Source organism: Thalassophryne amazonica, chromosome 5 (genome assembly GCF_902500255.1).
Source record: "Thalassophryne amazonica chromosome 5, fThaAma1.1, whole genome shotgun sequence".
Classification (NCBI taxonomy): domain Eukaryota; kingdom Metazoa; phylum Chordata; class Actinopteri; order Batrachoidiformes; family Batrachoididae; genus Thalassophryne; species Thalassophryne amazonica.
In genome coordinates, this window is record NC_047107.1 from 97,505,514 (window position 1) to 97,523,080 (window position 17,567).

A 17,567-nucleotide genomic window follows, 5' to 3' on the forward strand; every position below is an offset into this window, starting at 1 on the left:
GGAACATCATGGTGTGGGGCTGTTTATCTGCATCCAGCACTCGCGAACTTTATATATAGGCCGTAGGACATGTGTTATACATATGCCCAGAAATCAATTTTCGTGCAACACCTAGGGGGGCAACTCAAAACTGGTTTATTCTTGTATATAATGTGTCCCTGATCAGAAATATCATTGTCCCCACATGGGGGGGTGCACATGAATTTGTAACCTGGTGGCCAAGTGGTTAATGCGCTTGGTTTCAGTGCGGGTTCAAATCCCACCGCTGCCACATTTCTCCATGTAATGTGGAGTTGCGTCAGGAAGGGCATCCGGTGTAAAAACTGTGCCAGTTCAACATGCAGATCTACCTTGGATTTGCTGTGGCGACCCCGAGTGCAAACAAGGGAGCAGCCGAAGGGACTTATACTTGATGAAAATATATGGTAGTGAATGGTACATCAACTGTATGATGGTTAAATGTTTGCCTTTCCTTGCCATTAATGTACACTTGTTATAGGAAAATGTTCTCCTTGTTATTTCAAACTGTTTTCTTATTTCTTAATTACTGGGAGGGGGAATCTAATCTAAATAACTAACTGAGACACAAACATACAAGTCTTATCAATTTTATATTGCAGAAATGTTCACTAAGTACATATTATGTTATTAAGTACTTTTGTCATTCGTTTTACCACAATCTTACTCATCTTGTATGCAAATTTAGGATGGGGGGGTGGGGGGCATCATATACCTCAAGTGGTAACAAGAGTTCAAATTAAGGTTCTGTGAGGATAAAACATTTCACCATTATTTACCTTTATTTTGCTTATTTCATAGTACCACTTGACTTTTCTGTTTATACAGGTACCAAGACCCCAGGAACAGTATGACAACCCAGAACCCCAGGGACTGAATGAGATCCCAGGGAGAACATGATTCTACAATATATGTAAAACATTTCTGCATAAACATGCTACCCATCCGGGCCCATTATTTTCTAGTTTCTATAAGCATTTATGTGCAATTGTTTTACATGTATTGTACATCATGAATCTAGCATTTCAATTAAAATACATCTGTCTGCATTACGTGCAATGACACAGGTAATATGGGAGAGGGATTGTTGCTGGCCTCAAATGGACAAGTTTAATTTGACAATAACAAAATAAAATACGATTTAGAAATACTACTACTAATAATAATAATAATAATAATAAGGGATAGTTGGCTGGATGTCAAATCATGTACATAATATATATCAGTAAAAAGCTACCAAATCAGACGAGTAAATTCAAAAATATCGTTCTTTGCTCTAAAATGGCTTTTAGTCAATGGGAAGACAGAATTCATGTCTACTGAATGATAAAAATAAATACCATGGCAATAATTTAGTAGAAATCACAAGCACATGTCACTTATATATTTATTGTTGGGAAAGTGTAGTGACACGGACCCACGACAGGGGGCGTAAATGAACGGACAATAGATGAGACAAAAATACAACACTTTACTGTTGTGAAATGTGCACAACGAAATATAGACAAATGCAGAATTTGGATTATAGTCAAATGTACAAAGGTGACGTGTGGCCAGGCCCGAGGATAGGAGACGTCTGTCCAGAGAAGAGCCGGATCCCACACGATTTCCACTGCCACCGAACGCGGAGGATACTGGAGCCGCCAAGTCCGGAGTCCCCAGGTAGCCACCGTCTCCGGCTGTCGGATCTGGTACTGCTGGCAGGAAACAAAAACAGAAAACGAGGTGAGTGTGGTGACACTCAGAAACACCTCGCACACAGTTCAGATAATGCAGGTGGGAATTACACCTCCACCTCCGCAAATACAAACACAGTCTTTCTACAGATCTGATACAGACGCTTGTCTTCACGGGTCGGGAAGGGTGCGGCTTGTCACCCTGTCGTCCGCGACCAGCTCAGCCTCCAGCTGACACAAGCTACCAGGAACTCCTGCAGAGAATCAGGCAACGATTACGTGCGATACGGCACAGATTAAGGCTGAGGAAATTACCTCCAATGGTAGGCGATATCTTGGCAGCGGGGTGGAGATGTCGTCTGGCTTTTATGGAGTGGTTGATGATGTGGAGATAGGTGACAGCTGTCATGAGTTGATGAGTGACAGCTGTCACTCCCGGCTGTTCCCATGAGGCGGCAGCGCCCTCTCGTGCCTGAAGCCCGCACTTCAGGCAGGGCGCCCTCTGGTGGTGGGCCAGCAGTACCTCCTCTTCAGCGGCCCACACAACATTTATAACAATAACAGCAAAATAATTCAGTCTAACCAGGTTCCAACAAGTGAAATTTAACTTGAAGTGATCATCATTTCTTAACCCACATAACTTATGTTAGATGTGGTTGGTACTATGTTTTTTTAATCAGCAATTTAATATTTACAAAATGATGTACAAAATTGACCATATGGCATAACTTCGCACTGCCACTGGAATGAATAGAGATAGGGATTTCTTATGTTTTATGTTAGTGTTACAAGGACTATATATTGATATATTATTTTTCTTATTTTTTTTTAAAGCTTGAGATTGCTACAATTAGTAATGCACACTGACATGACTGACCGATGCGGCGACTATGATTTAATATGAATTTGAGTGGCATATACAACATGTACAATAACAATGTACATCAAGTCGCATATACAACATGTAAAATAACAATGTACATCAATGATTATGCCATCCCTGGTTCTCAAGACCAGGCACCTAAGTGGCTCTACTCTACTCTTTTCTACTTTCCTATTTTACTCTTCCTTTTTAGATATTTAGATATACCTTTATATACTAGCATAGTTCCACCTTAGAATTGGAATATAATATATAAGATATACCTTACTGAATTTTCATACATAGCGATAAATCTTATCGAAGTTTTTATTTTATTTATTATATTTAACACCTACCCCGTGCAGCTAAATTCTTCGCAAGGGATTTCTCCTTCCTTCTTACTTTGCTTATGTCACAGAAACGTGATAGCATGGTGACAGTACGGCAATGTTGATTGGCGTATTTATCGAAACTACGTCATCAACCTCGTGAGCATCAAATGCGATATCGCTGATTGGATTATTTTTATCACGTGAATAGACTGGTCCGCAACATTTACAGTTGCAAAAGTCATCCAAAATATTTGTATTTATCTCTTTCATGAACACTTATTTGGATTAGGGATAAACATTTTCTTGTGTTCGTTTATAATATTTTTGATATTATCGATCAAGAATTAAGTTGCCCCCAGAGGTGTTGCACAAAGGAACAGACGACTGTATTGTGGCCTAATAATTGAAGGACAGATGAATGGAAAAATGTTACAAGATATTCTTGAGAAAAATCAACCAGGGTGATGAAGATGAAATGCAAGACAGTTATCCCAGCCACACAGCCAAGAATACTCTGGTTTCATAGAATGTAAATAAAGCTACTAGAATGCCCAGCCAATCACCTGACTTGAATCCAATAGAAAATCTATGGAAAGAACTAAAGATCAGAGTTCACAGAAGTGGTCCACTGAACCTTCAAGATTTGAAGAGTGTTTGTGTGGAAGAATGAGCCAAAATCACACCTGAGCAATGCACGCTACTAGTTTCTCCATACAGGAGATGTCCTGAAGTTGTCATTACCAGCAAAGGCTTTTGTATGAAATATTAAATACATTTCAGTAAGTGTGTTAAATTTTTTTCCCTGTAACTTCTGTACTTATTTGTTTTGGTTTCTTTCCATGTATGGATTACTTGGATTGTTATCTGGTGAAAATTTCATGTCAATAGCACGTTTAGAAATATATTTACTGAGAAAAATGGTGATGTGGTCACAATGCTTATTTTACCCCCTGTATCTTTGTGGCTTTTGGTGGTATTTGAACACTTCTCACTCATGAGATCAACACTCACCAGGACAGCCAATGGACAAGCCCCACTCGCCAAGCAAAGTAGAAACATACTTTAATCTGGTTTTCACCTTGGTACATACTTCCCCACCATTTTTGGCCTTGTTCCAGGGTCACAGGTGCATGTAAAGATTAAGAACCTTCACCTGCAACTATTTTGATCAACTGTCCCATCCTACCAACAATGCCACTTTGTTGCCAAGTTATATATGTGATGTATCTCTGGGCTCCCCATGGGATTCAAAGACCAGACTCACGAGGCCTACTAGGTCACCCAAAAGGTAATCCCCACTAGCAAGCCTAGGAGTAACATATTTCAATCTGGATTTCACATTGCTATACTTAGTGAAGCTGCAATATGGCCACAGTACTACGTAGTAGTAATACGTCTCATCAAGGATTCCAATTAACCACTCATTTGACACAAGTCATTCCATCTGCACCCAACGATCATCAAGAGAAACATAATACCACAGACATCCAGTTGTCTCCTTAGGTCACTGGTTAGCGTTTAGGTCTCTCAACCAAACGGTAAGACTAGAAGCAGCAGGATAGTAAAGACCAGGACTGTGGGTCTGCTGAAAATGTATCTCCATCACAAAACACCTCTATCCAGTGATGTGATGACTCCACAAGCGCTTCCCAGCTGTCAACCTCATAAGCTGAGCTCATCTCTCAATAAATTCAACACTTTCAACACACAAAATGTCAGGTTTCACCACTTTTGGTTTCCATTGGGTATGCAAGCTGTTTGTCTGTCTGTTGCCTGTATCTCAATGTGTCCATCTCCCTCTGATATCTGTGGGTGGGTTTTGCACCTTCTTCTGTCTGCACACTTGTACAGATTTCCTTAATCACATACCTGGTCCCTGTTTTGTCATCAGCTCCTTAAAATGTCAGATCCCAGTTTTCACTCTGTCTTTATCTGTTATTGGTGCTCATAAGCATCCCATCCAAGTTCAGGTCCTGCTCATCTGGCTGTCGGACTGTCTTTCTTCAGTGTCCCTGATCGCCAAGGTTGCTCATCCAAATCATCATTAGGTCTGCTTGTCCAGTACATCTGTTTGCTTTAGCCCTGCTCCTGCCTGTAATGAATATTCTGTAGTTCTTAAATACATCTCTCTTCCCCTGCAAATATGTGACACTATGTTGCAACAAGGTTTCATCCTACAACTCAAACATCTCAAGAACCACAATCAGGGCACCCACTGATTCGACAAAGATCAAAGCATCGCCTGCAAAGTCACGGTCAGTGAATTGTTCCTCACCACAAGGGCCATCACCCAGTCCATACATTATGGAAAAGAGTAGGACCAAGAATACATCCATTATTAAGTAAAATATTCCACAATGTAGTGTCACATATCTCTCAGCCAAATCTTAAACTATTTTATGTGCAGTTTAACATTTGGTGGTAAAATGATGACTGTGATATGATTTGTGTTGTGATCACCTTACGGTTGTGGCAGAACTCATAGCCGTCCTGTTTACACTCATGGGAGCGGATTATGAGCTGCAGGTTGTGTTTGTTCAGAAACTCTTCTGTGACATCGGGGCCCCAGTAGCAGCCACCACCCCTCACCTCATTGGGCATACAGCCGTCTTCATTCATTGGGTCACTCCACAAGAGGTCCAGGATCTGATGATGGGCAACATGACAGCACAGGCAGCATAAACTTATACAGGAACATTTTTAAAACTAGCTAGTAGTAAACCAATACCAGTGAACCACAACTTTACCTAACCCTACATGAAATTTAGATGAACACACTCATTTTTTCCACAGATGAACACAGTCTTCTTCTGTTTCTTTCAGCTGCTCCCGTTAGAGGTCACCACAGCAGATTAATCGTTTCCATCTCACCCTATCCTCTGTATCTTCCTCTGTCACACCAACCACCTGCATGTCCTCCCTCAGCAGATCCATAAACCTCCTCTTTGGCCTCCCTCTTCTCATCAAGCCTGGTGGCTCCATCTTCAGCATCCTTCTCCCTATATACCTTGGGTCCCTCCTCTGCACATGTCCAAACTATCTCAATCTTGCCTCTCTGACTTTGTCTCCAAACCATCCCACCTGAGCTGTCCATCTATCTGTTCATTCCTAATCCATGACTATTCTCGTCACTCCCAAAGAGAAGTGCAACATCTCCAGCTCCACCTCCAGTTCTGTCTCATGTCTTTTTGTTAGCTGTATAACATAGCTGGTCTCACTGCTGTCTTGTAGACTTTCCCCTTCACTCATGTAGATGTTCTTCATACAATACCACAACTCTTCTCTTGGCACCCTGTCACAAGCTTTCTCTAAATCCACAAACACACAATATAACTCCTTCTGACCTTCTCTGTACTTCTCTACCAGTACTCTCAGAGCAAACATTGCATCTGTAGTGCTCTTTCTTGGCATGAAACTATATTGCTCCTCACAGACCTTCAGTGTTTTTAAACCTAGCTTCTACTACTCTTTCCCATAGCTTCATGCTGTGGCTGATCATCTTAATGTCTCTGTAGTTACTACAGCTCTGCACATCACCCTTGTTCTTAAAAATAGGAACCAGCACACTTAGTCTCACTTCTCAGGCATCTTCTCACATTCCAAGATTTTATTAAACAATCTGGTATGAAACTCCACTGTCGTCTCTCCTAAACATTTCCATGCCTCCACTGGAATGTCATCCAGACTAACTGCCTTTCCATTCTTCATCCTCTTCATAGATGCCCTCACTTCATCCTTACTAATCTCTTGCACTTCCTGATTTACTCTCTCCACATCATCCAGCCTTTTCGCTCTCTTATTTTCTTCCCTCAAATATTCCCTCCACCTTCTCAGCACACACTCCTCACTTGTCAGCACATTACCATCTGCATCCTTTATCACCCTAACCTGCTGCAGATCCTTTCTAGCTCTGTTCCTTTGTCTGGCCAATCAGTACAAGTCCTTTTCTCCTTCCTTACTGTTCAACGTCTTGTACCGCTCACTATATGCCTTTTCCTTAGCGTTTGCCACTTCTCTTTTTGCCTGAAACTGCAACTCTTTATAGTCCTGTCTACTTTCTTCAGCTGTCTAACTATCCCAATTCTTTTTTTTCACCAACCTCTTTCTCGTTATGCTTTCCTGAACATCTTCATTCCACCACCAAGTCTCCTTGTCTTCCTTCCACTGTCCAGATTTTACACCCAGTACACTCTCCTGCCACCACCTTACAGTCTCCAATTTTATTTACCTTGTATTTCCTACAACGAATGTAGTCCACTGTGTGCACCTTCCTCCACTCTTACATGTCTATTACCTGTGCTCCTCCGTTTTCCTAAAGTAGGTATTCACCACAGCCATTTCCATCCTATTTGCATAATCAACTATGATCTGCCCTTTCACATTCCTGTCCTTGATACCATATCTACCAATTACTTCCTCACCACCTCTGTTCCCTTTGCCAACATGCCCATTGAAATCCACTCATCACCACTCCTATCACCATGCTTGGGCACACTCTCCAGCACCTCATCTAACTCACTCCAGAAATCTTCTTTCTCCTTTGTTTCACACCCTACCTGTGGGGCATATGCACTGATGATATTCATCATCACCCCTTCAATTTCCAACTTCACACTCATCACCCTGTCAGACACTTGCTTAACCTCCAGCATACTCTTCCTTTAAAATAACCCCAACACCATTTCTCTTCCTATTTATACCATGATACAACAACATGAAGCCCAATGCCTGCGCTTCTGGCCTTACTTCCCTTCCACTTGGTCTCTTGCACACACAATAGACCTACCTTCCTCCTCTCCATCATGTCAGCCAGCTCTCTCCCAGTCATACCAATCATACTGCCAAAATTCAAATTCAAAAAGGCGGGGATTTGAACCCAGGATCTTCTGGTCCCAAGCCCAACACTTTAACCACTAGACCATCACCTCCCCCACCTATATGATATCATTGATATTCCATCATTAATCCCAGCTTTAATAGTAAGTCCCTTCGGCTGCTCCCTTGTTTTGTACTCGGGGTCGCCACAGCAAATCCAAGGTGGATCTGCATGTTGAATTGGCACAAATTTTACGCCGGATGCCCTTCCTGACCAGGAACCTTCCACACTGAAACCAAGTGTATTAACCACTTGGCCACCACCTTTAATGATGTAACTAAAGGAAACATAATCAATATAATAATAAATTCCTTTATTGTTATTGTTCAGTCATATAACAAAAATTGTCCTCTGCATTTAATCAGTCCTAATTACAGTTAGGCACACTACAACCACTAAGGCACACTAAGACCATGCAGCTACCATCCCTACACTGCAGAATGAGTGCAACTTTTTAAATCCTGATTCGTTGCATTAGTTTATGGTCATTGGGTGAATAGTAAACCTTAACCTTTGCAGCAAAGATGTGTTCCTTTAGTGCAAAGAAAAATGACAGTGTAGATATGCTGTGTATCAGAAAATCTGAGCAAACACACCTAGTTGTTGTTGATTTCTTACCCATTTCCACTCTTCCCTGGCATTGTCACTGCTCATCGAGTCAGAAGATACAGATGGGACTGTCGTATTTTCTAATCTTATGTTCTCAGCACTGATAATGGATGCTTTGCGCATGTGAATGTCCCGTTCATCATTTAATGTCCCTTTGATCCGATCAGAGAAGTCCTGCAGAGAGCGGTTCTGGAAGCTCTCGCGGGTTCCCAAGGGTTTAGGAAAGCTGAAGGAGGCCTGGCGCTGGAACACCTTGCTGGTACCCCAAAATTCTTCATCAGTTTCCGAGTCACTGGATAAGCCGGCTGAGAAGTCATGTCTCTTCTTCGGAGGTTTCAGTGCAGATACATACTGAAGAAGCAGAGCACAGTGAAGATTTCAAAGATAAAGCTCCTCATAGGTCATGAAATTATCTTAAGGTTATGTTCCTCTGTGACAATATGTTGTATAATATAAAATGATGTCTTTCAGTCATGATCTAAATATTGTTACAGCCAGTTCTAGTCTTATCTCACATTGTGTCTGTCCACCCTGGTGAGGACACTGAGGTCTGTGCTGTCGGAGATCCCTCCATGAAGGACCAGTACCTTCTGGTCAATCACTGTTGCTAAGGGCAGCCAGCTGAATATTTTTTGTAGCAGCTTCAGGATCCGTTTTCCATGCATCTGAGAAAATAAAACAAACAAAACAGCTGAGTTGCAATCATTACTGACGTATCTAGTGAGGCAAATAAGTATTTGATCCACTGTCAATTTTGCAGGTTTTCCCACCTACAAAGAATGGAGAGGTTTGTAATTTTAATGTTAGGTACACTTCAACTGTGAGAGACAAAATTAAAAAAAATCATAAAATCACATTTTGATATTATTTGATACAATAGAAAAACAGACCTTAATATTTGGTACAGAAACCTTTGTTTGCAATTACAGAGGTCAGATGAATCCTGTAGTTCTTGACCAAGTTTGCACACTGCAGCAAGGATTTTGGTCCACTCCTCCATACAGATCTTCTCCAGATCTTTCAGGTTTTGAGTTTCAGCTCCCTCCAAAGATTTTCTATTGAGTTCAGGTCTGGAGACTGGCTCGGCCACTGCAGGACCTAGAAATGCTTCTTACGGAGCCCCTCCTTAGTTGCCCTGGCTGTGTGTTTGGGGTCATTGTCATGCTGGAAGACCCAGCCATGACTCATCTTCAATGCTCTTACTGAGGGAAGGTATTTGCGAAAATCTCAGGATACATGACCCCATCCATCCTCCCTTCAATACGATGCAGTCGTCCTCTCCTCTTTGTGGAAAAGCATCCCCATGCTTCATGGCTGGGACAGTGTTCTTGGGGTTGTACTCATCCTTCTTCTTCCTCCAAACACGGCGAGTGGAGTTGATACCAAAAAGCTCTATTTTAGTCTCATCTGACCACATTACCCTCTGCTATGCCTCCTCTGGATCATCCAGATGTTCACTGGTGAACTTCAAATGGGCCTGGACTTGTGCTGGCTTGAGCAGGGGACCTTGCTGCCCTGCAGGATTTTAAAACATGACAGCATCATGTGTTACTAATGTAATCTTTGTGACTGTGGTCCCAGCTCTCTTCAGGTCATTGACCAGGTCCTCCTGTGTAGTTCTGGGCTTTCTCAGAATCATCCTTACCCCACGAGGTAAGATCTTGCATGGAGCCACAGACCAAGGAAGATTGACAGTCATCTTGTGTTTCTTCCAATTTCTAATAGTTACACCAACAGTGTAACTATTGTCTTCTCACCAAGCTGCTTGCCTGTTTTCCTGTAGTCCATCCCAGCCTTGTGCAGGTCTACAGTTTTGTCCCTGGTGTCCTTAGACAGCTCTTTGGTCTTGGCCATGGTGGACAGGTTGGTGTGTGACTGATTGAGTGTGTGTACAGCTGTCTTTTATACAGGTAACAAGTTAAAACAGGTTCAACAGGTAAAGAGTGCAGAATAGGAGAGTTTCTTAAAGAAAAACTAACAGGTCTGTGAGAGCCAGAATTCTTGCTGGTTGGTAGGTGATCAAATTTCATGCAATAAAATGCAAATTATTTATTTCATCATACATTATGATTTTTTTTTTTAGACTGTGTCTCTCACAGTTGAAGTGTACCCACAATATAAGTGACAGGCTTCTCCATTCTTTGTAGGTGAAAAAAGTTGAAAAATCGACAGTGGATCAAATACTTATTTGCCTCACTGTATGTTTTTTTTTTTTTTTTTTGTATATTTCAGTTTAAGTAGAAAAGAAGGAGAGTTTATTTTCAAATTGAGTTTTAGATTTTAATGTTTGTTTTTAAAGCCATTAATGGCCTTGCACTTTCCTACTTGTCTGAAATTTTAACTCTCTGCACTTACAGTAGGGCATTGCAGTTGTCTGGTCACCTGTATTTAGATGTTATGAGGTCAAAAAAAAAAAATATTATATATATATATATATATATACATATATACATACATATATATATATATACTAGCTAAGTTTCCTGTTCTACGCATGGGTAATAGAGATGAATTTTAGTCATGTCATTGTATATTTCATATCACTTTAGTTAAGGTGTAGTAAGCTGCATTGCATTGTGTGTATGTTGTCATCATTAATTTTCATAGAGCAATTTGTGACATTCATGAGACTCAAGTGAATGATAAAAAAGGTGACAGCTCTGGCATGCCGTACCCAGCAGGTACATTTTAATGGAAAAAAAAAACGAGCCTTAACTCGTACACAGAGTGCGCCTGCCCGTTCGTATTGTAAGTAAAGTGCACCCTAGCCAGCCCCTACTACATAGTAAGTAAAGTGTGATGCTACCTGACCTGAGTACCACGTGAACTGTGAAAATAAGGGCTCCAGTGAGCGGGTCGTGATTTAATATATAAGGCTGACCGCGTGTGTGTGAGTGTGTGTGTGTGTGTGTGCTCGTGGACATACGCTTTCAACCTTAGGGCCCCAGTGACCTCCCCCTTGGTGCCCCCAGTCACCATACCAAGTTTGGTGTCAATTGCTTAATTACTAATCTGTACATAGCCAACACACGCACACACACACACTCAGCGTTATATTATTATTATTATTATTATTATTACTGCTATATAGCAAACAATATTTAAATTCCAACTACAATTAGGATGATTTAAAAAAAAATGCAGAAAAAAAACTTGACCTTGGCATGATTTCTAATTTTGAAATACTACATTGTTACAATATTTTTGACCTTACATCCTTTTAATTGTGAGCGGTGTTACTCTGTAGTGTATGAAGAGGTTACTGGCTCAATGACTCAGTTAATGTTGCCATTCCAGAGAGATAGATTTAAGTGCCATCATCTAATAAGCTGTTTTGGGGAAGAAATAATGAATTGCCTTTGTTTTGGGAATTGTCAGAGTACATGACAGAAACCTACCTTATACTTCGACAGCACTTCTTTTGTGAAGCCATACCTAAACCAGACAGACACAAGACATGACAGTTAGAAATGGAGCGTTGAGATGATGCTTGATGAATGTGAGGACAAGCAGGAGAATCAGGTTGTGTGCAACTTTGGGTCTTATCTTCCATCTGGCATGAAGCAGTGGGCAGCACAGTAAGTACAGAGTATAACTGTTCTCATTTATGCAGGCATGGGCATGTTTTTCTGAAGTGGATGTGTGCAGTAGCAATAGATTGCTGTTGTCTGGCAGCAGAAGGTGACTATAGTGGCGAAAATCTGGTCTCAGACTTTTTTTTTATATTTACATGGTGTAATATTCAGATATTCATCCTCACTCACACAGGCAGACCCAACTCACACTGTGCATAGTCACTGCTGCTGCACACAGCAGGAAACTGAATTGAAAACAATGAAATAGTCAAAACCAATGGAAAAATACAAAAATTCAAAAACTGTGAATTGTACTACAACCCCAATTCCAGTGAAGTTGGGACACTGAGTGAAATGTAAATAAAAACAGAATACAATGATTTGCAAATCCTCTTCAACCTAATATTCAATTGAATACACCACAAAGACAAGATATTTAATGTTCAAACTGATAAACTTTGTTTTTGTGCAAATATTTGCTCATTTTGAAATGGATGCCTGCAACACATTTCAAAAAAGCTGTGACAATGAACAATTGCGTGAAAAATAGTCCAACAGTTTAAGAACAATTTTTCTCATCATTCAATTGCAAGGAATTTAGTCATTCCATCATCTACAGTCTATAATATAATCAAAAGATTCAGAGAATCTGGAGAACTTTCTACACGTAAGCGGCAAGGCTGAAAACCAACATTGAATGCCCGTGACCTTCGATCCCTCAGGCGGCACTGCATTAAAAACCGACATCATTGTGTAAAGGATCTTACCACATGGGCTCAGGAACACTTCAGAAAACCATTGTCAGTTAACACAGTTTGTCGTTACATCTACAAGTGCAAGTTAAAACTCTACCATGGAAAGTGAAAGCCATACATCAACAACATCCAGAAACACTGCTGCCTTCTCTGGGCCCAAGCTCATTTGAAATGGACAGATGCAAAGTGGAAAAGTATGCTGTGGTCTGATGAGTCCACATTTTAAACTGTTTTTGGAAATCATGGACACCATGTTCTCCAGACAAAAGAGGAAAAAGACCATCCAGATTGTAACCAGTGCAAAGTTCAAAAGCCACCATCTGTGATGGTATGGGGGTGTGTTAGTGCCCATGACATGGGCAACTTGCACATCTGTGATGGCACCATCAGTGCTGAAAGGGACATCCAGGTTTTGGAGCAACACATGCTGCCATCCAAGCAACATCTTTTTCAGGGACGTCCCTGCTTATTTCACCAACAATGCTAAGCCACATTCTGCACGTGTTACAACAGCGTGGCTTCGTAGTAAAAGAGTGCGGGTACTAGACTGGTCTGCCTGTAGTCCAGACCTGTCGCCCATTGAAAATATGTGGTGCATTATGAAGCGCAAAATACGACAACGGAGACCCTGGACTGTTGAACAACTTGATGTAACACAGTGGTAAACATACCACTACCACCAGCTTTTTTGAAACATGTTGTCGTATATTTTTACACCACTCTTCTTCCTTCACAGGTTGGGAGGCAGACAGCACTCTGCTGGAGCAAGTGTCCAGAGTAGTGGGGATCAGGGTAGAACTATCCATGCCTGGTGGAATATGGAGGCGAGCAGGTGGTCAGAGGAGGAGGTGCTGAGAGATGAAGAGCTCCAGGTCTTCACCTCAGGGAGCTGTGGTGGGTGAATAGTGCTCCTGTAAAGGCTCCACTTGCATGCTTTGACACTGCATCCAGAATTCTGTCAAGTCGAGGAACATGCACTGGTGATGTGCATCACTTGCATCTACCAGACTATGGAACTGCCTTGGGTCCTGGATGGAGACAGACAACCAGTTCATCCCCACCTTTCTAAAGGAACCATCTATCTGCTGCAGCCAGGTGACATGTGGGCATCACTTTGGACTTCTCCAGACACTCGGGCCATAAACGCTGAGGCATCTGCATGCTGGATCATGCAGAGTACCACAGAGTACCACATGTCCAAAATGTCATAGCTGATGCTCCCTCATCATGCAAGTGATATTCTTCATCTGACTCTAGCTAAGTAACAACCTATCTGACACAAAGTCTTTCCAGTGGCACCCAAGGATCCACCAAAGAGACAAAGTGGAAAACTATAGAATTCTGTCCTTGCCAGAAAACCTCTCACTGACTGTGCCATCTGACTAGGAATGCACCGGACAGGATGAATTAAAAGACTAGATAGAACCTGTTTACTCCCTACACTGCACTCAGATTTCAAGCCATGTAAATAGCAATGTGGAGTTGGACACATCCTATGCACTTTGGCCTGTCAAGATAGGACCCTTAATGTTTATTGTCCTTGTACAGGATTGTTTTCACCTCAAGTTGACTATGTGGTCCTCATGGTTTCCGCGGTTAAGGTGGACCGCACTGGGATAGATGAGTAGGAATGAAAACAGAATGAGGAGGATCTCAATGGAGTCTTTGCCTCGGTCTACGAAGTCTCCATTAAACACATATGACTTCTCTAAGGATGGCATCCCATTCTATAACGCAACAACACATAGAACAAGAAACATTAAAGAATGATTACAAACAAATGATTACACCAAACAAAAGCAAGGTTGAAGATCCTACGTTGCTATACACAATTTCCACATGGGAAAATACCTAATTTTGGAGCTACACATTTAGCACATAAATATCCACATTTTATGAAAATAATATATATTGTCAACTTGATTTTTTTCAAGGGGTCATATTGTGAAAAATTAGTTATTATGCTGCAAAGGCTTATTTTAGACTTGTGTGACAAGCCACAGACGTTTATGCACCATATCTATGTTTATAGTGCATCCAGAACGTATTCACAGCACTTCACTTTTTCCACATTTTGTTGTGTTACAGCCTGATTCATAAATGGAGTATGTTCATTTTCCCGTCAAAATTCTACTCACAACACCCAATAATGACGTGAAAAAAAGTGTTTTTGTTTTTTGTTTTGATCCCCCAAAAACTAAGAAATCACATGTACGTAAGTATTCACACCCTTTGCTCAATACTTTGCTGATGTACCTTTGGCAGCAATTACAGCCTCAAGTCTTCTGGAATATGATGCACAAGCTTGGTGCACCTATCTTTGGGCAGTTTTATCCATTCCTTTTTGCAGCACCTCTTAAGCTCCATCAGGTTGTATGGGGAGCGTCGCTGCACAGCCATTTTCAGATCTCTCCAGAGATGTTCAATCAGATTCAGATCTGGGTTCTGGCTGGGCCACTCAAGGACATTCACAGAGTTCTCCTGAAGCCAATCCTTTGATATCTTGGCTGTGTGCTTAGGGTCACTGTCCAGCTGAAAGAGGAACTGTCAACCCAGTCTGATGTCAAGAGCACTCTGGAGCAGGTTTTCATCTAGAATGTCTCTGTACATTGCTGCATTCATCATTCCCTCATACCTGACTCGTCTCCCAGTTCCTGCTGCTGAAAAACATCCTCACAGCATGATGCTGCCACCACCATGGTTGACAGTAAGGATGGTGCCTGGTTTCTTCCAAACATGATGCCTGGCATTCACATCAAAGAGTTCAATCTTTGTCTCATCAGACCAGAGAATTTTGTTTGTTATGGTCTGAGAGTCCTTCAGGTGCCTTTAGGAAAACTCCAGGTGGGCTGCCGTGTCTATGTCCTGCTGTCCATACTTTGCAAGAACCTGAAGTAATATCATTCATCTACAGATTGCTGTGGCAGCTTTTTTCTGGTTTTTGGAATAAACGTTTTTGTGAGGCTTTTCAGGTTTCAAATCCCGCAAAACCTCGGAGAGGTCGCTGCGCTGCGAGATCTCAGTAACATTGAGAACTCCATTGATACGCTCTGATCACGCTTCACTTTAACCGCTGCACACGGACAACACAATTAACATCGCAACATAAAACTATTTTTATATTGTGCCTAAAACTCTTGTGAATATATTCTCTGGGTTTTTAGACATTGTTACTGCGTTTGTTTTATGTAAACATGTGAGAATCACAGGCTGTCTCTCCGTTATTTTCAATAGGAGCTGCTGTGAGCTACACTCGCTTCCTGTTCATGTCGTTCTGGGGGAAAGTGAAGTTTGCTCTTTAACGTCTTGATTATTGTTCTTTACAACACTGTTTGCCCTCTTTGTTCCAGTCTAATACATATAATATGTCTGAAATTTGGTTTGCGTTTATTAAATTCCACGCAGATTGAACGTAGCAGACACGGATTTTTCATTATAATTGTTTTAGCAAGTTTTCAGGGTATCATGCAGCAGTCTCTTATTAACGTGATGAAAAGCATTAAAAAAAATTACATTTTTGTAGTATAATATTCATTTACAATTGTCATCGTGTGGATTCTCTATGTTGTTTTGACTGCAGCGACTCTCTGGCATGCAAGGGATTATGGGATACGTGAAAACCCAGAATAGACATGAGGAGACACGTGTACACCAGGACTACCAGCTAGCCAAAAACGAGTATGACTCTTACATTAGTACGAAAACCCAACTCCTTGTTGTCAAGAGTTTTGGAGTGGAAAAGAAATCAAAGCGTCTGGAATGAACACTGGAACCCATTTCTTTTGACTGTGGGAAGTGCTTGTGGAATGACAACAGAGCTATTCGTGGACGTTTATGCAAATTAGCTGCTAACGACGTGCGAAGATCAGCTTTTGTTCCCGACTTTCAGAGACAGCACTGCTTTGTTAAGTTAACAGGACATCATGGAGATGGATAATGACCCAGCCAAAGTGGAAAAATAGGAACTGAAGCAAACAGCCAAAGTTATGGAAGAAACACTGCAAAGCCAAAGGAAAACTAAACTGGGTCAACTCACTGCAAAAAAGAATGAGATTCTTCACTTAATGGATGATGATGGCAATTTGGAGGTGATAAAGATGCCGTTTCTTGTTCTTGTGGAGTTTAATCAAGTCTTTGGAGAGTTTTGTGAGTTCAGTATCTCTGTTAAAGACTGCACTACTTCAGCAGATTGACTCAGAAGAAGCCATGAACAATGATCAGCAGAACTGGTTTGAACCAAAGGCAACTGTATTTAGAGACTTTTGTGATGATGTGGATAAATGGATAAAGGATGTTTATGAGCGCATGGAGGAAGTTAGGAAAATAAATGAAGATGTGCGCCCCACAGACAGTATCAGTAGCAGCATCCGGAAAGTCCAAAAGATCTAAGTCAAGTTCTGCCCATTCGCAAACATCCTCTGCCTCTTCTGCACGTTTCAAGGCTGAACTTGAAAAGGCTGCACTTATAGCAAAAGCAGCAGGATTCAGACAAAAACATGCTTTGGAAGAGCAAGAAGCTAAGCTCAAGGCTGAGAAAGAAGAGCTTGAGATCCAGACTGCTCTGGCTGCTGCAGATGCTAAACTCGAAGTTTTACAGGAGTTTGAGGGATCAGATGATGAACGAAGTGATGATTCAGAGCATTCAAGGAATACAGGCCATGTACGTAATCCAAGGCCACTCTTCAGTAATCCTGCTCCATTAAGACCTCAAGCCGCAGGTGAAGTCCATCACTCCGACATGTTAAGTAACCACTCTGAGTACACAGCAAACCCTTTGGCCACTGTGATGCAGCGACAAAATGATATCACAGAGTTTCTGGTGAAGCATCAAAAGCTTTCTACTCTACCACCTCAAAATATCCCT

At 41.5% G+C, this 17,567-nt stretch overlaps 1 protein-coding gene across 1 annotated transcript in view; it reads right to left on the minus strand.

Annotated features, from left to right (window-relative positions):
- Positions 1-17,567, minus strand: part of LOC117511007 (serine/threonine-protein phosphatase with EF-hands 2) — a 94,809-nt gene that overhangs the window by 31,275 nt on the left and 45,967 nt on the right. Inside the window, exons 7-11 of the mRNA XM_034170940.1 lie at positions 14,264-14,430; positions 11,772-11,808; positions 8,889-9,038; positions 8,383-8,724; positions 5,349-5,534 (exon numbers count right to left, since the gene is read on the minus strand). Of these exons, the coding sequence (XP_034026831.1) occupies positions 5,349-5,534; positions 8,383-8,724; positions 8,889-9,038; positions 11,772-11,808; positions 14,264-14,430 (882 nt within the window). The remainder of the gene's footprint in view (positions 1-5,348; positions 5,535-8,382; positions 8,725-8,888; positions 9,039-11,771; positions 11,809-14,263; positions 14,431-17,567) is intronic.